The following is a 23,989-nucleotide window of genomic DNA, read 5'->3' as shown; positions in this document are numbered from 1 at the left end:
CATTAAACAATGAAAGAAAAACACATATATGACATATGAGGGGTTGTAGGGTAGGTATAGGATAGGACAGCTTTGTATTTCCATTTTTGCTTTTATCTTTTTATTTTTTTTATTTTTTTATTTTAAGAGAAAAGAAAAACACACACTCTTCCTCTCTCTCTCTCTTACTTTCTCTTTCTCTCTCTTGAAAACTCTTAACGCATATTCACAGATGGGAGGTGAATCGTGGTGTTTAATGGTACAAACCTGCTTTATGGACAGAAAGAGAACCTGATGCCCTTTTGATGTGTGAGTGGGTGGTGCTCTTTTCTCACTACACTATCTCTCAATTTCTCTCTCTACCCCTCTCTCTCGTTGCTTAATAGTCTTCAAAGACTCCATTTTTTCCCATATCCAGTCCAAACCATCTCGGAAAAATAGCTTCAAAACCTATATCATCTGCTCTTTCTGCGATTTCTTTGATCTTGGTTTGTTTTCTCTTCCTCAAAATCTGGTCTTTTTCTCTTCTCTTGACAATCGGTTTATGGGTTTTTCTGGGTTTCTTAGCTTGAGTAGAAAAGCTAGCTACTTGTGATTTCATGATCTCGTTTTCCATGTGTTTTGGATTTCTGGTATTTCAATTATTTGACCACTCGTTAGCTTCTCTTTGTTTTTACGAATCTGGTCATGGGATTTACACTGGCTTTTGTTATGTGTGCGATGTATTGAGGTAACAGGTCAGTCTTACTGTTCACTTGGTCTTCTGGGTCGCTCTAGCTTTCAACCTTAACCAAGTCTTTAGTTTATTCTTTGTAAAATCTTTTTCTTTGCTGGTCTTGATCCTAAGTTTGTTTCCTTCACTCACTCGCTAGCTTGTTCTTTCACGTGAGATTTCTTGTATGTCCTTCGAAAAAACAATCTTCTTTTGGGGGTACTTCATCTCATTTCATTTTGTTTCATTGTACTCAATGATTTTGCTTTTAATAGATTCGATTGGTTGTTCCAGCTATGGTAGGCTTGGTAGCTAGCGGATTGTTGAGTCTAAGGCTTGAATTTTGAGCACTGTTTCCTGGGTTTACCCACATAAAATATCAGTCTCCATGAACTTTAGACTTTGAACAATAATAATATATATCTTTTGCTTGTGGGTTTTGTTCTTTGCCTATTTTTGTTCTTTACTTGCTCAATTGGGTTCCCAGTGTTTGATTTTTGGACGCAGATGATGCTTTAAAATCACTCCTTCCCATCACATAAAATAACGTTCTAGAGGGGTCTGGAATCTCCTAGTCTGCCGTGTTCATCTGGGTCTTCCCCAAAACCCATGATCTCATGCTTTTTCTCATGTCTCTTGCAGGCTGATGGATGAAGATTCCAGTGGGGTTGTTTGATTTTTCTGCTGCTGCTTCTTGGTGCTTTCTCTGCTAGTATGTGGTGGTGGTGGTGGTGCTTGGAGTAAAGAGTAAGAGGGAGAGGGGTAGCCTATCATTATATATATGCTGAAATCTAAGATAAAGATAAGGCCTGGAGGTAGAGATATTAGTAGAGCTTGTGACTGTTGGGAAGACAGCACAAGAAGAGAGAAGCTTGTCATCAGATGTTATCCGTTGAAAAACTTCCACCAGATCCCCCATGTCCACAACAACTGATCAAACATAGCACTGATGATGATGATGATGAGAGGGCTTCTCAAATACCAGCCTATCCAGAGGTAGATCTGTCCAAGCCAACCCTTCTTGATGACAACCTTCTTCCCAAATTCTCCATAAGGTAATCTCTCTCTCTCTCTCTCTCTCTCTCTCCCCTTGGATGATGAATAGTTGATGATCACTTGGCTTTTTTTTGTTTTTTCTTATCATGGCTCTAACTGCTTCTCTTTCTCTTTGTGATCTCAAAGTTATCCCATCTTAGAGCGTGTTGAGTCAGATCCAGAGAGATGCATGTTGCTTGTGGTTCAGTCCAACATGGGGCCTAAGTGGTCATGACACCCATCTTGTCTCTATTTTTAGCTTTTGGGGCTTTTGCCTGCTTTGGCTAATGAACTCACTCACGGCTCTTAATCCCACAACCCACACGTTTCTTCATGTGTTTTATTCCCTAATTCATGCAATTAGCTGCTCAACTGGATTTACAGCAATTTTACTTGCTTCTCTTCTCCTAATGTTGCTTGTGATTTCATGTTACCTTTCCCATGAGTCTTAATCTCTGAGCCTGTTCTAACCATATCGGCAGACATCTTCTGAGTTCACTTAGATCATCGAATCTCTTAGTCACTTGGGCATATCTTGGATGTTTCTGTACTGTTGTGTGTGTGTGTGTGTGTGTCTTTGTTCTTTCCTTCTTTAGTTCCATGGTCCATATATATTCCCTTTCTTTGGTTAACAATTAACATACAATAAAGGGGGTCTAACAGTAACATAGCTTCAGTTCTCTTTGGACTCAGTCTAAAGGTGGCTTAGATGAGTCATACATGTGTTTAAAGCTTACCTCATTGGAATTGACTATATATTTAAATTAATAATGAGATGATTTTTTGTTATGCAGAGATTATGTTTTTACTGCCCGGAGCAAGGATATCAAGACCAACTGGCCTTTTTCTCAGAAAAATTTGCAACTTTGTTTGAGACATGGCGTGAAGGATGTGTTGCCACCATTTCAGAGTGTTGACTCAGTAAGGAACCAACCCCTTGAAAGATGTACGGTTGAAGATGAACACAAAAGCAATATTCTTCATGCAGCGCCTTCTGGGCGTGATGATCATGCAGTTTTAGATTCGTCCAACAATACAAAGTTGAAGGAGAAGAAGCTAGCAGAAGCTTACACAGACACAACAACTTCATGCAGGTCTGAAGGAGAAAATGATTTTCCATCCACAATTACAAGCGTTTCTCAATCTGAAATAGAAGAGTCAGTTCCCACCAACAGGCCATCAAGCTTGCCACCATTAGAAACTGATACTTCCTTGGAAGCTGCCTCAGTTGAAGTTGAACCTGCAGATCCTCCTCCTGTTGTTGCGCACAAGACCGAAAGCACCGCCCGACCCTCGGGTAAAAAGTGCAGATTGGTAGTGAAATTCCGCAGCCACTCGGAGAGAAGCTCAACTGAAGATATTGCTTTGAATTGTACCACCATTTCAGAAACAATGAATTCAAAAATATGCCCTGTTTGCAAAACCTTCTCATCGTCTTCAAATACCACCTTGAATGCTCATATCGATCAGTGCCTTTCTGGGGAGTCAGCTCCCAAGTGGACTGTGGATTCTAAACTAACAAGGCACCACCGAATTAAGCCAGGGAAGACAAAATTGATGGTGGATATATATGCTACTGCCCAACATTGCACATTGGAAGATCTTGATAGAAGAAATGGCTCAAACTGGGCCACTATTACAAGCTTTCCTACTCAGGATAAGGAGAAGTCTGAGATGCCTGCTGAAGAGAAAAGGCAAAGATTGTCCTCAGTCCATCCTGATGATATTGATGTTGGTTCAGTCTATGTGGACGCCAATGGCACCAAGGTTAGGATTTTATCCAAGTTTGATGATGCATCATCTCCATCTGTGTCTAAAGTGGTAGAGCATCTTCGACCAAGGAAACCTTTGAAACGGGGTAAAGGAAGCAAATTCCTTTCAGCCAAAAAGCAAAAGCGTCAGGCATCTAAATATCACAAGTACCTTAAACTCGCTCCTAGCAAAAATTTTCTGTCTCCCAAGGCTCATTCTTCTCAGGTACCCTACTCTTGCTTTCTATACAAGTGCTTTTCCCCTCTTCTACTGATTAATTTATATAGAAGACTTAGACTACTAATTTTAGATTACTCACCAACTTATTAAAAACATACTCTTTGATACAATAAAAGAAAAATAAATAAAGAAAACAGCATTGCTGTATTTCAGAGTGACAACCATTTTACATGCTCCCAATATGCCTAGATCTTTTGTTGTTGTTAACACTGAAGCCACGTATCTGCTAAATGATAGAACCAAACAGTATTTGACTTTTTGTCTTTATCTTTATTTTGCATTTTCGCTTTGAATTTCTAGTTTAAAATGTGTTGACACATATGGTTAAATTGTTTTTAAACAGATTCGTGGGGGTCAAGAAAGATATGGAGTGAAAGAAAGTTGTGAGGATGGACATGAAATGGAGAAGCAAGTCAATCCCTGCAATCCTGGAGCTTTAAGAGGCTGGGCATGCTCCAAACGCACTGGTGTTGCAAAGAAGTTGAACAAGAAGGAAGAACCTATGAAATCTAAATGGCATGCGTCTCGAAACTTTCTGGTTGAGAGTAATCGTGTTAGAAAACTAGTGAATTCATCTGGAAATCCAATGTCTTCTCCTGAAAATAGCAGGAGGACCGAGAATGTATTTTGTGAAACCCAAGCCAGTGACAAGAGTGATTCTCAGAGAAAGAGAGCAGGAAGCCCCTTGCCTGGGGCTGGCATCAGTGACAGTGTTGAGAGGTTCCTTCAGCGAAATTCCCATCAGTTAAGCAAAGACAGAAATTTCGCTCGTGATAGTTGCATGCCGAATCTTACAAACTCTAATGGGAGCTGTGCACCTTTGTTGAGCAACAATACAGTTGATACTTCTGCAGGTCCCACTGATAATTTTTATAGTCCTGATGCTAGCACAAAACCATCTAAGAGTCGTGATGATGCCTCCAGATCAAATGCCATAAAATTCCCCTCGTCAAAGAAGAAAGTGCGGTCCGTTGGTGGTCAATTATCTGTTACTGAATCCAATGCCATTGCCTTTAAGAAATGCTCAGCTGTTGAGAAGTCTCAAGTGCATGAAAGGGCAGAAACAGATAAAGAGGTAGTGGCCTGGGATTCTGTGGCTGATCAACGCTATGATTTCATGCACAATTCTGCTGGAAAGCGGTCTAGAAGAGGAGATACTACTAATGAAATATTTCACAGTAGAAGCACTATGTTGCAAACTCAAAATAGAGGCTCCATAAGTATCTCTGGAAGGAAGGAAACCATAGGCTTGGAGAGTTCACAATTAACACCTGAGTGTTATGGACATGATGAGGGGGAAAAGATGGATACTTCTGTTAGTGTTGGCAATGAATTTCTGGACAAAGTTGATGGCCTGGGACTTGCTCAGAAAGAGGATCAAATCCCTGGTGATGACATTGTTACTGAAACATCTTTCCCAATAGGCGTTGGGGAGACTGTTGCAAGTTTGTGTAATTCAGCCAAAGGCAAATCCAACTGTCTACAATGTAAGGGACCTTTATCCGAAACTGAAGCACTGACAAGTCCAACTGATCCAAGCATTATTAATGAACAAGAGATGTTTTATGCTGATGAAGTGGAAGATGGCACACTTGGGCAGAATGTTCATAGTGCGGAGGAAATGGATTCTGAAGTTGGGCAGGGAGGCTATTTTCCTGAGGTTGATCCAATACCTATTCCGGGACCACCAGGATCATTTTTGCCAAGTCCTAGGGATATGGGTTCAGATGATTTTCAAGGGAACTCGTCATTAACCACAAGCCGAGTTCAATCATCTCAAGAACAGCTTGATTTCATTGATGGGTATTCGTCAGAATCACCTATGTCTACAACATCAACCATCTCTAATTTCACAGGGACAAAATGTGATCTGAAATACTCTGAACCATTATCATCTATAGGATCTCAATCTGTTGAAGGCAAGATTAGGTTGGGCCTTTCACGTGCAACCATTGATTCTTCTGTAGAAGTTAATGCTGATGCAGCTCAACAGATGACTGCCACAGCAGCAGAAAGACTTACTTTTGATAGAGAGAACTTTAAAGTCAACAAAATATCTCTTGAGAGGGGACTTCTCAGCTCCAAAAGTAATGATCAGCCTTGCTGTTGTCAAAGAAAGGAGAGAACTTCTCAGGGTCTGGCTTTAAATTATCAAGATTCCCAACTATTAAGACGAAGAGCAATGGCTTCGGCTACACTGCCTGCCATGGGAAAGCAAATGGGTTGCCATCCGAACACAAGAACCAACAATTTGGAGACAAGGTCTGACATGACAGATATATTCTTTCTGAGTGGTTGCCCAACTTCAAGATCTGAACAGGTGGTTTTCCCTGTCACAAAGTCACCTGCAGGTCCTCTTCCTTTGAACGATTCTCCAGATGGCAAACGGAAGTTGTCAGGTCATAGTGATGGTGATTCTGTTAGTCCATCTGCTTCTAATTCCATACTCAGGTTGATGGGAAAGAATTTGATGGTGGTTAACCGAGATGAAGATCCATCAGTGCCACCACCTGGGCAGGCCCAACCACATGCCCAAATTAACCATCTAGCTTCACCGTTTCCAACATTCTCAGGAGTTGCTCCTGCCAATCTTCAGAATCAGATCTACCATCCCTTTCATCACACTTTCTCTCATGGTTCAGTAATCTTAGGTCAAGATCCACATAAAAAAGTGGGGGAATGTTTTGATGCTGCACTGACTCACAGTTTGAGAAGCTATAGTATTCCAAAGATACCACAAGTGCTTGCACAAGGACCTGCAAGCTTGTTTCCAAAGCAGCATGCAGATGGTGGCTTTGTGACATCCATGGGATTGCATGAGTATAAAGGTGATTACAATTTTCCGATTCCGCTGAATAAGCCTATAAACAAACCCATTGGAGCATCCGCATTTCATATGCAGAGGGTTATAAGTACTCCTGACCGCCAACGCAAGAATGCAGATCCTGCTTCCAATGCCAATAAAGAAATTATCATCATTGATGATGTTCCTGAAAATGAAGCAGAATTGTCCCGTGATGTTGCAAGCTATTCTGGAGGGTTGAGGGAAAGCCAGGTAGTTTCTTCTGGTATTTCGATTCCAGAAGCTCCCAGTTATAACTCAAAGTGCGTGAATCCTTTCTCTTGTTATCAGTCACAGGACCCTTCTCTACTTTGTGGATCACCAGTTTTGTACAATACCAACTTCCATGCAAATATTTCCACCAGGCGAGCCAATGCAAGTCCTGTTAAGTGGGGATGTACTTCAGAAGGTTCTAGTGTGCTGCAGCGGAGTCCTTTTCTCCCAGCATCATCTTCAAGAGGTCACCAGCTGAGATCTACACTTTATAATTCTCCAAGCTTGTCATAGTAAACAAGTTGTGTTTGAAAATGGCTGTTTTCACCTGGTTTGAGCACACCAGGTTTGCTTTAATCAAACTTGTACTGATCTTAGAATGTTCCTAGAATACTGATTTCCGGAAACTTTGGGGATGTCAAACAAATGGCGATTGATCAAAGACATAACAGCTGGGATCTTGGGTAGAGTGGGTATATGTACCAAAAGTTGGTTCAAAATTATGCAGTTTTTTTCAGGCTTCTGCTTAGGCATGCTTCAAGCTACCCAGAGTCTAGACGATGTATAAGCAATCCATGAATAATATATAGTTGACATAAAAAGCTTGGCTCAAAGTCAATAGAGTCGAGCATTGCCATGTGAAAGTGTTTATTTTGTGTATTTTCTTCTTCTTCTCCTTCTCTCTAATTTTGAATGTGAATTACAGCACCAACTATTTTCAGTCTTGAAAATCAATTGTGTTGTAATTTGTTTTGCTTAATCTGCACTTGCATTAGTATTTGAGGCTTTGCGCTCAAACATAAAGCAATTTTGGTTGAAGTAAAATTACATATCGATTTACCCAAATTATGAAAGTTGGAATTGTATTTCTCATTATTGGCGATCAATCTTCGAGTATATCAACTAATATGTACTTGGTAGAATTAATGATGATGCAAATCTTTGTATGGAAGTACAGGAGGGCAGTGAATTTTATTTTTCTTATTGCCTGGATGATATTATCTGCTGCTGTAGGCTTTGAATTGATCATGCAACTGTGACAGAATGCCTTAAAGCACCACCACAAGTGCACATATATATATATATATATATATATATGGTGCTTAATTTGAATTGACAAAAAGTAAAAAAAATATATATATATATATTAAGTAAAGAAAGTATCCCAGGTGATGGTGCCATGCATGGTTGCAAATGGTGATTAGCGGTTCCTAGATATATGATTTCTATGCTAGCTAGCTTAAACCCAATCAATTATTAATGGCTATACCAAATATTACCAAAGAAACAAGGAACATACAAGTACACTAGTACAGGTAGTTAATTAAACACAAGGGAGAAATACCAACCAAACTTGAAAGAAATTAATAACTAGCTAGCGATGAATTTTTCAAAAATTTAACGATGAAAAACCACATGCAGAAACGTACGCAGTCAATATATATGCATATGCAGCATCGGTTGATGTTGTTAAAAAGCTATAGCTAGCTAGAGATCGAAGTTGTTATATATTTGTGTTGATCTCCTAGCTTGTTCCTCTTCGATATTTGATTATTACTGTATGAAGGTACGTATATATACGTTTTCTTTCTGCACAACTGAGATTTCTTAATTTGTGCAGAGCAGAGCTGAGAGACGATGAGAGGCTGAGGCTCCACCATTAGATTCTGTCGAGACAGTGTATCTTTTAGCTGGCTAGCTGGCTAAGCCTTATTAGCTGCCCTACGTACACACACACACATATATATATATATATATTTGAAGTGGGGTACTGATTGATCTGACATGTACATAAGGAAGAGAAATATGCACAGGCCACAGTAGTTGTGATATATTAATTCATTCACTGCATGCATGGCCGCTATATACTATATAGTATATGATATGCATCTTTGCTTAATTGGTCGAGTACTGTCGACATGAGCATGCATGAACGTTTCGCTAGCTGACCACGAAATATAGCCGTTAAAAAAGTATTAAGGATGCACGAGTACAAATGAATGAATTATGAAAGAGAGAGAGAGAGAGACGGGTCAATGAGAGGTGCATAACGACAAAATGAGAATACAAATTAAATGACCGTTGGATTCGCAATATTCTTAAATAATGCAGAATGTACTAGTACTACATATATATATATATTGGCACCCCATGTTTTGCTATATGCGTCACTCGATCTACTTGAATTTAATAGATCATGACCAAAGCATGCACCCTTTTTAAAAAAAAAAAAAAATTAAAGCTATTGTACGCTAATTTTATGTGTTAAAAAAATTAAAATTGGGGTGCTAGGCAATTGGGGCTATAGATGAATGGAACGTGGGGGGTGTAAAATTTGCATGGTGAAAGGTGGACACCTCCTGCAGTCCTCCTCAACTAGTCAGCTCCAATCCAATATTGCACTCTTTACAAAGACACTAGTTGTGCGCACATTTGTGTTTGTGGGCCACTCTTTATAAGTCTCTCAAAAGCATACTTGAACCTTTAAAAAGACAGTCACTTAGATGTATAGTGAGTCTTTGAGAGAAAAGGGGGAAGTATGAGTTAATTACACTTACATCTCTTGAAGTTTATCATCTTTTTACATACACCTTTTGAGGTTTTAATAATTATATATACTTTTCCTGAGGTTTTAAAACTGTTGTATATAACCCCCTATAAGAAAAAAAATAAATAAAAAAGAAAATATTTGTATTCAGGTTGGACTTTATACCTTGAATAATCTTATTAAGCTATTTAATCCGTTAGCATGCTTTTTTGCATAATTTCTCATCATTTTCATCTCATTATAGGGGTTATATGTAACAGTTTTAAAACTTCAGGGAGTGTATGTGTAATTATTGAAACCTCAGGGGGTGTATGTGAAAAAACGATAAACCTCATGAAGTGTAAGTGTAATTAACTCGGAAAAGTATTCGTGTTCCACAACTCTCTCTCTCTCTCTCTCACATTGACCGGTCTCTGTATTTCAAAAATATAATTTTAATTTATTATTCCACTCTTACTCACCATCCTCTTTTTTTTTTGGCCACATTTCACTCTTACTCACCATCTAAATTGGCCAAGATCTTGAAAACAAAAAAAATATATATATATATTGTTGTTCAATTCCTTAGTTGATTAATTATGCAGAACTCATCATACTATATATAGTAGACATTTTACCTTTGAATTGGTTTCATTGTGAATGACATTCCCACATTCCGTATGAACATGAGTTTTAGTTGAAAAATGTTTTTTTTTTGTCAAACAGTTGAAAATGTTCATTTTTTGGTGGAAATGGAAATTTATCATCCAAAGAATGAAGTTTCAAGACTAATTGACTTGATTTTGGCCCTGTTTGGGATTGCAGTGGTAAACCCAAAAGTTGTTGTGAATGACAATTCTCAATCACCTACATATTTTCAACTCCCTATAACAAAAATAGAAAACAAGTTTCTATATGCTTTTGAAAACTGCAGTGAATCATAACAACAATTTTTAGTAATTATACATAGTCACAACACTTTTAAACACTTTGATACTGTTTTTATATTTATAACACTTTTGAAAATATAGTTTACTAAATACTGAATTGTTTTACTTTACAGCTAACTTTACTTTACAACTATTTTTTCTCACAGCAATATCAAATTGCCCAAATGAGCTTGTGGAAATAGTTGTATCTTTTGAGCAAAACAACGAAATTGATGTCGAAATTATTTCAGCTAGTATATTTTGAGCATATATGGACAAAAACAAAAGTTGTAATACAAAATTCCAGTTAATGCTATTAATTAATTTTGGTTTAATATACCTAGGGCAAAATACAATGCTAAAAATTTAGTACTATATTGTGCCCACGTGGCACACAATGGACACACATTTTGACTCAAGTACAAGCTCATGGATGTTTCATGTTTTGTTTACTCTCTGAAACAGGCCCACTTATGACTTACCAACCAATCAAAGCAACACAGACGCAGATACACAATTCTGAAGTTTGAAGGGTAGTTCAAGTCAAACGTTCAAAAACCACAAACCCCCAAAAAAAAGAAATGTCGCAGTCGCAATCGCAGTCACAGTCCACCGCAGCAGCAACGTACACGAGCATACCCATCTCCGTATCGGGCGCTGACGTCATCTCCCGATCCATCCACAACCTGTGGATCGCCGCCTCCCGCCACCGCCCTTGGCCCGAGTTCGCTTCCGCCCTCGACCGACCCGACTCTTTTCCCGCCTCCCTGACCCGGATCCGGACGAACGCCAACCACTTCCGGGTCAACTACTTGCTCCTGATCGGGGCCTGTGGATCCCTCTCCTTAATCGGGAGCCCCGGGTGGCTTTTGGTTACGGCGGCCGTCGTGGGGCTGTGGCTGGTGATCTACTTCTTCAGGGAGGACCCACTGGTGGTGTGGGGCCACCACGTCGGCGATTGGGCCGTGCTGGTGGGCCTGGTTTTGGTCTCTGTTTTGGCTGCGTGGCTTAGCGGTGGGCTTGGGAATGTGGTGGTGGGCTTTGGGGTTGGGCTTCTCTTGTGTGGCCTTCACGGGCTGCTTAGAAATCCCGAGGGCTTGTTCCTCAGCGAGAATGATGCTGCTTCCGAAGGCTTGATTGGGCCCACCTCTCGATCATCAGCCTGATTCATTCATTATTCTTTTTAATTTTCAATTTGGGTTTGGTGTGTTTCTTACGACAAAGATTTTTTGTTTTTGTTTTTTTGTGTTAATTGGGATTGACTGATTTGAGTGTAAGAATGTAAGTAACCGATGATGCAAATGTTGTGACCTTGAAATCATTAATTTGTGGATTCTATTTCTCATGGAATGAAGATATGAAGATATTTGATTTAATTTGCTTGTGTCTGTAATTGCAATGCTTGTTTTTTAATTTTTACTTGTTGGGTTATTAGTTGCTTCATACTCAAAGATTGCTTTCATCGACTAGCATTGTATTGTATTGTATTTGTATGCTCTTCATTACACCAAAAGAAATTCAACTGGTCTTTGTTTACACCTGTCAATACATGAATATTGATGACCTGCTATGGACTATGGACCATGTCGCTCCACACCAGACATGGCTTTATCAATATGGGACCTTTTGATTGAGAATTTAGGAGAAAGATCAAATGAAGGAAAATTAACTATGCTCAAACTACCATACTTTTTATTTGTTTTTTAATGTGGATGAGGTGAAAGTCAATCTGTTTTGCTTAGTTGTAAAACTGGTTTGTTAAATACAATTTCAGTGCGCAAAACTAAAGAAGCAAGCAGATATCTAATTGCATATTCTCAGTGACTCTCACCTGAGCCAAAAGCTATCTTGAAGCAAAGTGCCATCTAACTGATAGTGTCTTGCCTGAAAATATATTGGTCTAAATTGCTAATATTAATACAACTAACTAGATTGATTACAGTGTTAACAAAACTGAGTTCCTTACATCAAAAGGATGGCTTGTTTTTAACAAGAGTATTGGATTCATTATATCTTGCTCCTCATTCTTACTAACTTTGCCAAAGTTTCTTGTGCTGCCAATGTTTGAGCATGGTTATGACCGAGCATCACTGTTCTGATACTAATACAAGTTCTACACAGCTCTTCACCACTGTCGAAATGCCCACCCCTAAGCAGCAATTTCGCTCTGGTCTCCAGTAATGTGGCCTTCAACAATGTCACGTCTTGCCACACGTATTCATCCACCCTTTGGTTACTTTGCAACTTGTTCTTCCAGCAGAGCGAGGCATGGCACCAATCTTGTATCTGAGTGACAAACGACTTCTCTACTTCTTCAAGTACATTTGTGCACACCTTTAAGAGTTCCAATGCTGAGTTGCACCTGGAGAAGGTTGTGAAGGCCCTAATTGCAAGAGGGAGGGCTGTCTTTTTGATGTACAAGACCATGTCTATTGCCTTTAATTGGACCAGAGGAGGCTCGGATTTGAACCCAAAAACAAGGAATGCAGTAGCCCATAGATGGTCTAAGTTTACCAATGGACTGCCCATTTTCCTTATACCCTGAACTGTTGCCTTTGCAGCTACTAAACCTTCTTTTCTTTTTGTATATACCTGAGTTATGGGATGGAACTGGATCCAACATCCGAATGGTTTTTTGGCTGCTCGCGCTAATCCTAATTTAACGAGAAGAAGGGCTGAGTCTTCTTCACTCTTCCATGTTTGTGGTGTGAAGCAACTAGAACAGCAACCAAATGTGACACTCAGGCAATTGGTCCACTTCCTGAGCCGGCTTTTCGTGGCAGGCATATTCTTAGCTGCAGTGGTCAGCAGGGTCAAGGAAATAGGTGTTGGGGCAAACCAGGCACCAACAAGAAGCATTCTTGAGGCAAGAAGGTTGCTTCTCCCATTAGATTGTTGTAAGACAGCAAAGCAAAAAGATACGACTTTCATTAGGAAGGGGTTGTTTTTGCAATACTGCTCTTCACTGATGCTTATGAAAGGACAAGGAGATCCTTCATCAAGTTGCACTTGGTTGATAGCTTCAAAGAGAGCAGATGGGGCAATAGCTAGTTCAGAAAGCAGTGACCCAATCAACCACAAACCAAAGCTCAGCCTTCCTAATTTCTCATCAAATTTCATTAGAAATTCTAACTCATCAGCTGGGTACTCTTTCTTTTTTCTTCCTCTAATCAAAATCATTGCATCTGACACAGGCAATGGGGGAAGCTGCATTGTATCAAAATTCATTACCTTGGACAACCTAGTTGTGATAATCACATGAGACCCTCCTGTGTTCCTTGGGATCAAGTCATGTAGATCCTTCTCTTCCCACCACTCCCTCTCAGTCTCAAGATTATCAATTATAATCAAATAAGGCATGTCCCTGAACAATTCCCTCTTAACCCTTTTGAATGCTTCAAATTCTTGCTCCTCGAAGCTTCGGATTCGCCCCCTATCCTTTTCAGCATCAGCACTCACATCCAATCCCAAATTAAGAGACAGATTCAATATATTCTGCCTAAAATATCTAGCTTCCCCTCCAATCCACAATACCATCTTGTACCTTTGGGAATACCTGTAAGCAAATTCCAGTGCAAGCTCAGTCTTTCCAATGCCTGGAACCCCATTTATGCAAATCACACTGCTGCCCAAGCTCTTGTAATTCCCACTTTTCGATTTCTTGTACTTTGACCTCTTCACTGAATTCCTTCCCACAACTGGTTCAATCCAAGCCTCTAAATTGGGTTCTTTGCACTTGCCCATCTCTAAGTTAATGAACCTCCCTCCTCTTGTAGTAACCACTTCGCTTTCCTCATCTGCTAGGCCTTCAGATTGCCCACTAGCTTCTCCTTTAATGGTGGTCATAGAGCACTCTGGCTCTAAATAGTCCCCAAAAGAACCAAACAAACCAGTTTCAATTTCCATAATCTCCTTCTCCCTTCCAACAAAGAACTTGTTTCTTGGGAATGGCAGCTCATCAACTCCTTCTATGTCTGTCTGGGACACACTCTTCCTTCCAAGCTTTGCCCGTAAAACCCCGGAAGTTCTCGACACAATGTTCCTCCAGTTACCCTCATTGGCTTCCAGCTTGAACTCATTGCACTTCATGAGCCCATCAATGGCTTCCTTACACTCTTTGTCAATTGAACTGTAGTTGAGCAGACCCATGATTTCAGCAGGCCCCGTGTCAAAGAAGACTGGGAAGAGGTTCTTCTTCTGGGAAAAGAATCTGACCTCCTCCATGCTCAAATGGTTGAGAAAGCTAGAGCTTGTAACAACCACAACCCCATATGCGACTGAGCAGATAACTCTGTCAGCAATCTCTTGGCTCTGAGTATCCGAGTACTTAGCCCTGTCAGCAACAAAACAAGCAATACCCTGAAGCTCAAGCTCTGATTTAAGCCACTTACAGAAGCGCACCAGATTGGGATTTTGACCATGGAACCCAATGTACACATCACAGCTCCTCAGCTTGGCATTTGAAGCAGGGGAAACAGGGCCTTTGAAGGAAATCCTAGGCACTGGGAAAGAAAATGAAATGCGGGGAGGTGCAGAGTCTTGCACTGGGACACAGGTCACAAACTTGAGCTTTTGGTCAGAAACATCATCTGAATACTCATATTGATCTGATGGGGGCGTGTATGAGCTGCTTGGTATGTCATCTGACTGTGAACCACGGTATGAGAGCAGAGGTGAGGGCTGTGCTGTAAGGGGAGGAGTGGTAGTAGTAGTAGAGGGGTTGTTGTCAGTGAGAGTTGTTGGGCTCTCTTGGGCCTCTTGGGGCTTTGGGGTTAAGGCCCTTGGAGATATGTATGGTGACTGAAGAGCTGAAACAAATGCGGATGAAGGTGGGGACACCAGAGAAGGAGAGTTGTATGGGGATGATTCAATTGAGTTCTTTGTGTTTGGAGAAGGCAAAGTTGTGTCTTTACCTGTTTTGCTGCAAGAAGTTGTTGATGCTATCTTAATGGTAAGGGCACTAGAAACCATGGTGTCTAAGGGAGTTATCTGAGGGACTTTGGCAGATTTTGATGCTTCTTCATCCATGGCCATGTGCAGAGAAGCCGCTGGGGTAGATCTCACAACTTTAGATATTTAAACTAACAGTCTTATTTCTCTTTTTCTCTATATTGTACTTTGAACATTGTACACATCACAGGTCTTCAAAAGAATCATTTTTTTGGCTAGGAGGAACCAGAATCCCACAACTTTCTTTTCCTGTGCTTTCTTTTTAAGCTTCAAAATATGCTGAAAGATGCAATTATGTGTGAATGGCTCAGATTGAAGAAGACTCTGCCAGAATATGAATGCAACAGTAAACTCAAACAGGAGAAATCTGCAGCCCTTGATGTATGTCACTTGCCATTGTGGGCCTCTCTTTGGTCAGAGCCAGACCTTGTTTTTATCCTGCGGCTGAGAGCCTGAAGAGTAGATTTGACCAAGAGTGTTATCACAGGAGGAGAGACAATCCATGCTAATCAATGATGGGGTTTTCTTTATTTTCTTTCATGCATTTAAGTTATGTCTGTGAAGATGAGAATCATTTAAACTTTACTCAGAAATAATGGAGGGACAAATATCAGAATCAGACACATACATAGATAGAACTGTCTAAGCATGATTGAAGTTGTTCATTTGATCTACATAATCATGATATGACAAGTAAAAATGACGCCATATATATATATAAATGAAATGAGTCAAATAACCCAAAGTGGTGCAACATTTCTCAAAATCATTCAATTTGTTACCTTAGCTTTGATTCATAAAGAAGCTAAGATGAAAAGCTAGGAAGGCCCTACTTTGCTGCAACTCCTGAGAACCCCATCTCTTCCTGTTTTCTCTTACTTTCATTGAACAAGCTGTACAGGGATGAGAATCTAATGTATGGGTTGGATCTGTAAGGTTTTGAACATTAAATATTGTACAAATGCTTAAAAAGAAGTTGCAGAGAGTTAAATACATAGTATATCTAATATTATTGTATATTACAGTTGTAATAATATAATAATTTGTGTTGGGGTTTGCCATTTTCTTTTTGTTTTATGTGCTGTACATTTTAATGTCTCAATTCTAAATCTAACATGGGGTTCTCTCACTTGTCACAGAAGCCAAAGATTGGTCAGAAAGCACTCGGAGAAAAGGACATTGGGAGAGGAACCATAACTCTCTCTCAGACCTTGTTGGCACTGGGTTTGTGTCTTCATGGGTTCAAATTGTACAGAAAGAAAAATAAACTGTATATTAAATTTCCTAAACCATATAATTGGCAATGCAGGTTTTCCTCTCTCTCTGTGAAGTCATCGGACACAGTTTGAATACATATGCATGGGAAATTGGACCAAAGACCAGTCCAACTGAGGACTGAAGAATATCACTGTAGAGTTAAAATTTGTGTAAATTTTTTTGGGTAAACTACATTTTTTGTCCACCTGAGTCGTGGACCCGTGGTTTCAATTTTCTTTAATTTGGTTATTGTGTTTTACACTTTATGCAATCTTGAGATATTATCCGTTTAAGATTAATTTTTTTCTCAAATTAAAATTAATAATTTGTTTAAACTAGTAAGTTTATCTCTAAAATGACTGAAAATTACATATATAACCTTGAATTTTTTATTTTCAAATTTAAAAAATTACGAACTTAAACTTTAAATCCTATAATTTTGTGAGCCTCAATTTTTTTAGTAAATAAATACGAAAATAAAAATTGAAATTAGTTTTTAGTTTTAGAAAGCCTATAAGATGGTTTTTCAGTTCCCTAAAAACAAATACATAATTTATCCCCAAATTGAAAATTGAAGTTTTGTTAAATTTGTCCAAAGATTGCAAACAATATAAAACATAGGAGCCAAATAAGAAAAATTAAAACCACAAGGACCATATTAACATAGGGATTAAAAAAGTAGTTTACCCATTTTCTTTTATATAAAAGATGGTTTTCCGGGAAACCAAATACAGTCACTTTTTTTATTTTTCGCACATAAAAAAAAAGAGTCACTTTTCTTAAATACACCTTATACATTTAAAATTGTATGTGGATATTTACCCCAAAATATTTTTTTATCACATTTGTTATTTCAGTGGTGTGAATGTGGATGGAGCACTATCCATTATTGTTGAACCCCTCCCTTCGTCCACAAGAGAAATATCAAATGGTAGGTTGTCCATTAGCTTTAAATTAAAATTTACAAAATACATAGTTTATTGTGTGTGCACATCATATGACACCAAACAACACCACCATTTACTCACAAATTGACCATGTGGCATATGCAGAGTCATTATTTGATTTCATATATGGATTATAAATAAATGTAGTAAAAGCATATAATATAAATATAGGTTTGGGTCTATTCAATTACAATGCATGATTGGGCAAAGCTGGAAAGTCGTACTGACACTGATAATGGTCTCAACCACAATCCTTTTAGCCACAGTCCTCAAGCAGTCAATCTTCCTTAAAGCTTGGTCTCTTTTCCACAAATTACTCTATCATCTCCTCTCTTTTGCTTGGTCTTTAATTCCTTTTTGAATTTCTCTCTATTTAATGCATATATATTGTATCTTCTATTTAATTCCTTTTACCAGCATTCTCTTTTTTTAATAAAAGAAAGTTTTGTAATTTAATTTATATGAGGACATGAGTTTACTTTGTTTAATTGTCTCATAATTACACCACAATGCAAATGCCACAGCACTAGAAAATTGAAGGTAGAGTGGGTTTATTCTCTTTGCACATGCTGTTTGCTCTTTGATGACTCTTCATAATAATTAACCTAGTAGGTGTAATTAGAGAGACAGACAATGACAGGCAACCATCAAAGTGATCAAACTTAATCATGGGTGGAGCCTAGTTTTCAAAATGAGATGGGCGGTTGTGGGCTGTGGGCTATGAGCTCCGGCCTTATAAATATACAGTTTCGAATTTTTTTTGTGGGTTGGGCCAGACTATAGCCCAGCAAGCCTTCCAAAACATGCTTTTTATAGATGCAAAATGTTTACACAAAAATGGAAAGGAAAATATAACAATACATGAGAAGGTAAAAACAGAGCTGAGTACAAACTTGCAATATTATTGATGATCAATATGAAAGCTTGACAGTACTTGAGATTCATTATTGCTTGTGTGTTCCAAATTGTTTTGGTCTTATCATGACATGAACAGAACAGAGCTCTTATGTCGAAACATGTTGGGTGGGAGCTGATCATTTTAACCATGAATGGGGAGAGAGGAGATGAAGATGAGAATCGAGAGATAAGATAGGTTAAAAAATAGAGGATAAGATGTTTTCAAAATAAAAAATAAAAATTAAAGGACAAAAAACAATTTTATATGGTTCTCAACAAGTAAAATATATGAAATATACAAAGATAATATGATAATTTTATTTCATCTACTTTTTCACTCAATTCGAGTTTACTTAGAGACTTAATGTGAGATGAGACACAACATATTTGATGGTTGAGGTTTTTTTTTTTTATGGTTAAGAAAATTTCTGAAATCTGTTTTTTCAATTGAACACCATTGTGAAATCAATAAATTATTAAAGTAAATCTAATCCATGAATAATTTGTCTCTACTTATTCCTCATGTTAAGTCCAAACAAAACTAATTTTTCGCCTACTTTTAGCAACTTCTATAACATGATACGACCGTTTGGAGAAGTTCTCTATATTCAATACAAAAACCTTAGAAAAGGAAAAATAAATTACATGGTATTGGTTCCTATCCTAGTTCAACAATCACAGTAAGGCCCATGAAACTTTTTGTTTTTATACTTGAGTTAATTATACTGACACCCCCTGAGATTTATTGTCTTTTCACATACATTTGTTTTAATAATTACACATACACCTCTGAGGTTTCAAAACTGTTGCATATAACCCCCTATAGTAAGACGAAAAATGATGAGAAATTATGCAAAAAGACATGTTAAAGGGTAAAATGGCCTAATAATATTGCTCAAGGTGTAAGGTCTAACTTCAATACAAATATTTTTTTTTTGTTTATTTTTTTTCTCTTTTAGGGGGTTATATGCAATAGTTTTGAAATCTCAAAGAGTATATGTGTAATTATTGAACCTCAGGAGATGTATGTAAAAAGACAATAAACTTCAAGGAGTGTAAATGTAATTAACTCTTTTATACTTACAATCGGCGCGTGAAAGTTGAGAACCAACCGGACCCAGTTGTTATTATCCCGTGTTATAAGCATTACAAAACAATCAAAAGATTATTAGTAAATAAATGCCAGTTACCATTTTTAGCCAATAAAAAAAAATGTAGTTGGTGCGACGAAATAATTGAGAGCAGGGGCAATTTCGTAAATACAGACCATCGAGAGCCGACCTTGTCATTGACAGATCAGATGGCCAGCGGTGCCAATTGGGTGTGGGTGGTGTGGGCCACCCCTGCTCATGTGTCTCAACTCACTCCTCCCCACGTTCCCTTTCCCCTTTCCTTTATCGTAATTAATTATTAATAAAAAACTAAATATTCTTAATTAATTTCATCGCTATAAAATCGCAAATCCGATCACAGTCTAGGGTTTCCAATGTCCCTAGAATTTATCATCACCTGCGTCTTCTTCTAAGCTTCATTTAATTCTAACGGTAAGTTCCCAATTTCCCATAATCGCATATTTGTAATTCATCACTTCACTCTTTTTTTTTTTTCATAATTCAATTATGCAAGATTTAATCTTTCAATCATTTACTACTCTGAATCGGTTTATTTCTAATTTGTCGAAGTATATTTTGATTTATGGTAAATTATCGGAATTTAATTCCCAATTTCTTGTTTGCTAGATTTGGGCCATGAATGGGATGATAGTTGTTGTTGATCTTGATCTTATTGAATTGGGTGTGAGGGAGAGAGCCTGAATTCTTCTTAGTTATGGATTTGGGAAGTGAATCTGTGGAAGAGAATCAAGTAAACCCACAAACAGTGTCCCAGGTTGATGATGCTGATAGTAATGAGATTAAGAACAATGGGTCTTGTGCTAATGAGACTGAAAATGCAGTAGAGTCTAGAGAAAATCATGTTGACACTGCACAACCAGTGAATTCGACTCTGGTGGCTGCCAAATCTCCTGGTAGGGGTTCACATCCCACTGCCAGAGGGCATGGCTTGAAAAAGTGGAAGCGAATTAAGAGAAATTCTGTTACGGATGCTAGTGGCAATGCAATTGATGATTCTAATAAAGTTTTGAAGCGGGGTTTGTCCGGTTCTGGAAACCCAGTTAAGCCTCAGAACTCATCCACTGAGATCAAGCATAATAGTGAGGGTTCGGTTGGATCCGTGAATATGTTAAGAAGTGTGGGAGTTGATGGCTTTGCAATTCATGGTTCTAGTTCGGATTCTAGATTTGCTGCTGGTCTTGCTTTTGCTGCTGGTTCTGGGTTTTCTGCTGGTGCAGATTCTGAGAACAGTGAGGATTGGAGTAGTAAGTCTTCCACAGCTGCCAGTGCTCCCAAGGCCAGGTATGATCTGCCTGCAGTATTCGCGCATGTGTGGGATAGGAGCAGGATGAAGAGTACTAGTGGGAAGAGTTTGAGTAGTTCAGCTCAAAGGGCTCAACAGGGGAAGGGGCGGATTGAAAGCAGTAAGAAGGCTAGAGGAGATAGGGACAACTCTTATTCCAGCGTAGAATCTGACTCAAGAAGCTCCAACTTTGTCTTTATGCAGGCTGCAACTCTGACCAGTAACGGGAACGTCGGGAAGCAAAGTGGAAGGTCAATGAGTCATGATGGAGAAAATAGTGATGAAGCTCATGCAAGTGAGCAACAATTCAGTGAAGAAGTTCAAACTGGTTATAGCAAAGAGAATGTGGGAGAAGTTGAAGATTTTTTGCAAGATGATTTAGCTGCGGACTTGTCGTGGGCAGTTAAGGGAGAAGAAAGTAAGAATCATCGGTCCTTGACAGATCAGGATCCTCTGCTTGAGTCTATCCTTAATCTCCAGTCTGTACAAGAAGCACTTGAAAAAGGTTAGTCTACCTCAAAGCATTCAAAAGAAAAAAAGTTCTTATGGTGGTATTGTCACATTGCTTTGCTGCTTTGCAGACCTTGATTTCTGAAATTTTTTAATTTTTTTGCTTGTTCTGGCTTGATTAAATTCAACAAATCACCATACTGTTCGTTGACAACCTCAAATTTTTTTGTTTTACTACTTTTTGTGCTGATTTGAGTAAGGTAGAAGTAATATAATAAATGGTAAAATTGTAGAAAACATTATTTTACATACCTGGTGATGTAAATTGTGTTGTGTGCTAATCATGGCAATTTTTGGTAAATGTTGCAAAAGTTTATTTTGTTTCCCTTCTCTATTTACACATCGAGCATCTTTGGATCCATGTGGTGTATGGTGTATATATTTAGGAATTAAAGTAACCTATGTAATGTACCTTTTTTTGGCAAGCAAAATAAGTTATTTTTTAGTCATGTTAGGGTAGAAAAAAGAAAAGAGAAATTGAGGAACTCTTGGGTTAAGGGATATTCTCTAATGGAAAAGGAAAAGAGGATCTAGCTTGAACATTACTTGGTAAAAATTAAAAAGCAGATATCCATTAGACTTCATGAAATTTTAAGCTCTAAGCCCTCATGTACCTCGTGTATGATATGTGGTGAATCTTTATACTAGATGGATAAGCATTTTGAGGAACCTAGATCTTGATCTAACTTTTTGGTAATGTTATACCCCCAAATTCATTGAAGTTGTAATTTAGCATTCTTTATATTCTCAGAAGTGGCGCTGTAATGTCATCCACTGTTTCTCTTTTCTGAGAGGAAACATATCTCGACTCCTCTTCTTCTACAGTAAAGGCTCAGGTCAAGGAAGTTAGTACTGTTCTATTTATTGTCTCTTGTTCCATCCATTTCGGTGATTGCATCTTTCCCTTTTTTGCTTCTTTCTCTCCTCTCCCAATGTAGGCCATCATTGCAATCTTTATAGAGATCTAAAAGTTCTACAGAAAAATTAAAAACCTCATTAAGGTATACATCCAAGATATGTGAAATTTTGCTTGGGTCTACATATAATTCTTTGATTAATGGGCTATGCTTTGCTTTCTTGAAAGTAATTTATTTATTTTCTAAGTTACCACTGGCCGTCTTCCTTATTAACTATGGTTTGTTTCCTGCTGAAGCTGCTTGTGACTGCTTTCTTTGAAATAAGGATATTGTTTTTTTTTCCCAGAAATTTCTGCTATGCTGTTGCTGTTGCTTGCTTCCTATGAAATCTCTGCTTTTTTATTTTTAAAGGCTATTAAGTTAATGGAGTTTTGTGTACTCACGCAGAGGTTCAGAAATTTGGGGAGATTGGGAAAGAACCTTTATCACCAGGTGATAATTCAGTGAATTGTTCTGGTATAGCTGCTGACCTTTCTTCAAGTGTTCCGGAAATCAATCACTCATTTGACCAGTTGGGTTCTCAAAAGTTTAGACAAACTTCTTCAAATTCCTTGGAAGTGCAGGCCTTAAGTTTGAAACAGAATGTGAAACTTTTGGAGAGCCAACTGGCTGAGACTAGGGCTATGCTTGAGGTGAAGGAGTCCAGGGTTGCTGAACTAGAAGATATTATTAACATTAGCAAGTCTTCAAAAGAAGAATCAGGTAGTACCATAGAGTTACTGGAGGAAAAATGTAGAGAGCTAGAGACTGAGCTTGAGATCCTGTTCGGGCAAAAGATTGAAGCTGAGGTTGAGTATATTGCATTGAAAAGAACTACACAAAGGTGGAAGTTTGCTGCAGGTAACCAAATTGCACTCCTTGAAGAGCAAGAAGCAGTGGCTGGAGAACAAGCACAGATGCTGAACAAGCTTGGAGAAACAGAAATTAGGGCTGCAAAGCTAAAGGAACGAACAGAGGAGTTAGGGAAACATCGTGGAGATATTTTAGCAACTGAAGAGGTTTTGACTATGCAGAAGAAGTTTTGTAAGATCACTTCATGTCTTTTTATGCAGTTGATATTGCTGGGATTAGCCATCTGGCTCTTTTTCTTGCAGTTATCACCCCACCAAGGGGTCATTGTACCCACCTGAGTCTGAGAGTAGTAGTGCCCTTTTTTTTTTGTGTATTCTCAACCTCTTTAGGCAAATTATTTGCCTGTTAAATTTTATCTTTTATTATTTAGAACCTTTTCTTCCTCATTTTTTCTTTCTTCCTTTCTTTTTTTGTAACATATTCGTTGTAATTTTTGTTTTCTAGGAACAAAAGCATCCCAAAGTAAAACCTTTATATAAGCCTATAATGTTTCCCTAGCTGGAATCTTTGTTGAGTTAAATTTGGTCATTTTGTTGTATAGTTGTGTGATTGGAAATTTACGTAGCATTGAATCACCTGTAACTGATGTCTTTATAGCATAATTTAGGGTTCTCGGGTACATAGTTTGTAGGTGTCATGTGTAATTTTTACAGGATATAATTGAGATAAGATGTCTTTTTGTTAAAGCTGGCTGATTGAGAGAGCATATGCAATGCATTTAGTGGTAGTATTTATGTTAGTCATTGTCTTAGTGGTGCGAGTGCAATGCATTTGGCAAAAGCTGTATGTTTGCCCTTCTTGGTTTTGCTTGTAAAAACTAAAAAGAATTGACTAGGCTGGTGATGATAAAGTATGTGGTGACAAGTTTCATGCTTGTGGGTTATGTTTTCTAACATTCTCTAAATGTAGTGGAAGCCTGGAAGAATAAATATATATAAAAGCTCGGCCCGATACTATGTTGTCACTCATAACTTAGGCACCAAGATAAAAAGGGAGGCTGGAGACCCCATATGTG

General features: G+C 38.4%; 4 protein-coding genes across 4 annotated transcripts; 3 read left to right on the top strand and 1 right to left on the bottom strand.

The window, feature by feature from the left end:
- The first annotated feature begins 228 nt into the window (after positions 1–228).
- LOC147296190 (hapless protein) lies at positions 229–7,421 on the top strand. Its single transcript, XM_086250231.1, has 4 exons — positions 229–467; positions 1,334–1,746; positions 2,521–3,703; positions 4,062–7,421. The coding sequence occupies exons 2-4, from the start codon at positions 1,574–1,576 to the stop codon at positions 7,065–7,067; spliced, it is 4,362 nt and encodes a 1,453-aa protein (XP_086106357.1). The 5' UTR covers positions 229–467; positions 1,334–1,573; the 3' UTR covers positions 7,068–7,421.
- Positions 7,422–10,810: 3,389 nt separating this feature from the next.
- Positions 10,811–11,395, top strand: LOC147296189 (PRA1 family protein G2-like). Its single transcript, XM_086228804.1, has one exon. It carries the CDS (start codon positions 10,811–10,813, stop codon positions 11,393–11,395), a length of 585 nt encoding a protein of 194 aa, XP_086084930.1.
- Positions 11,396–12,142: 747 nt separating this feature from the next.
- Positions 12,143–15,317, bottom strand: LOC147296188 (P-loop containing nucleoside triphosphate hydrolases superfamily protein). Its single transcript, XM_086228813.1, has one exon. It carries the CDS (start codon positions 15,261–15,263, stop codon positions 12,237–12,239), a length of 3,027 nt encoding a protein of 1,008 aa, XP_086084939.1. The 5' UTR covers positions 15,264–15,317; the 3' UTR covers positions 12,143–12,236.
- Positions 15,318–19,687: 4,370 nt separating this feature from the next.
- Positions 19,688–23,538, top strand: WIP1 (WPP domain interacting protein 1). Its single transcript, XM_086247105.1, has 3 exons — positions 19,688–19,824; positions 20,020–21,200; positions 22,510–23,538. Exons 2-3 carry the CDS (start codon positions 20,108–20,110, stop codon positions 23,250–23,252), a joined length of 1,836 nt encoding a protein of 611 aa, XP_086103231.1. The 5' UTR covers positions 19,688–19,824; positions 20,020–20,107; the 3' UTR covers positions 23,253–23,538.
- Positions 23,539–23,989: the final 451 nt, after the last annotated feature.

This window comes from Dryas octopetala, chromosome 1, assembly GCF_963921425.1.
Source record: "Dryas octopetala chromosome 1, drDryOcto1.1, whole genome shotgun sequence".
In the NCBI taxonomy this organism is placed as follows: domain Eukaryota; kingdom Viridiplantae; phylum Streptophyta; class Magnoliopsida; order Rosales; family Rosaceae; genus Dryas; species Dryas octopetala.
The sequence above is the reverse complement of the archived record's forward strand: the minus strand, read 5'-3'. Positions and strand labels throughout refer to the sequence as shown.

Bases quoted from the DNA above. Each gene is read 5' to 3' on its own strand.
- LOC147296190 (XM_086250231.1), top strand. From the start codon at position 1,574: ATGTTATCCGTTGAAAAACTTCCACCAGATCCCCCATGTCCACAACAA. The intron at 1,747-2,520 runs GTAATCTCTCTC...TTTGTTATGCAG, and splicing joins CTTCCCAAATTCTCCATAAG to AGATTATGTTTTTACTGCCC. The intron at 3,704-4,061 runs GTACCCTACTCT...GTTTTTAAACAG, and splicing joins CCAAGGCTCATTCTTCTCAG to ATTCGTGGGGGTCAAGAAAG.
- LOC147296189 (XM_086228804.1), top strand. From the start codon at position 10,811: ATGTCGCAGTCGCAATCGCAGTCACAGTCCACCGCAGCAGCAACGTAC.
- LOC147296188 (XM_086228813.1), bottom strand. From the start codon at position 15,263: ATGGCCATGGATGAAGAAGCATCAAAATCTGCCAAAGTCCCTCAGATA.
- WIP1 (XM_086247105.1), top strand. From the start codon at position 20,108: ATGGATTTGGGAAGTGAATCTGTGGAAGAGAATCAAGTAAACCCACAA. The intron at 21,201-22,509 runs GTTAGTCTACCT...GTACTCACGCAG, and splicing joins ACAAGAAGCACTTGAAAAAG to AGGTTCAGAAATTTGGGGAG.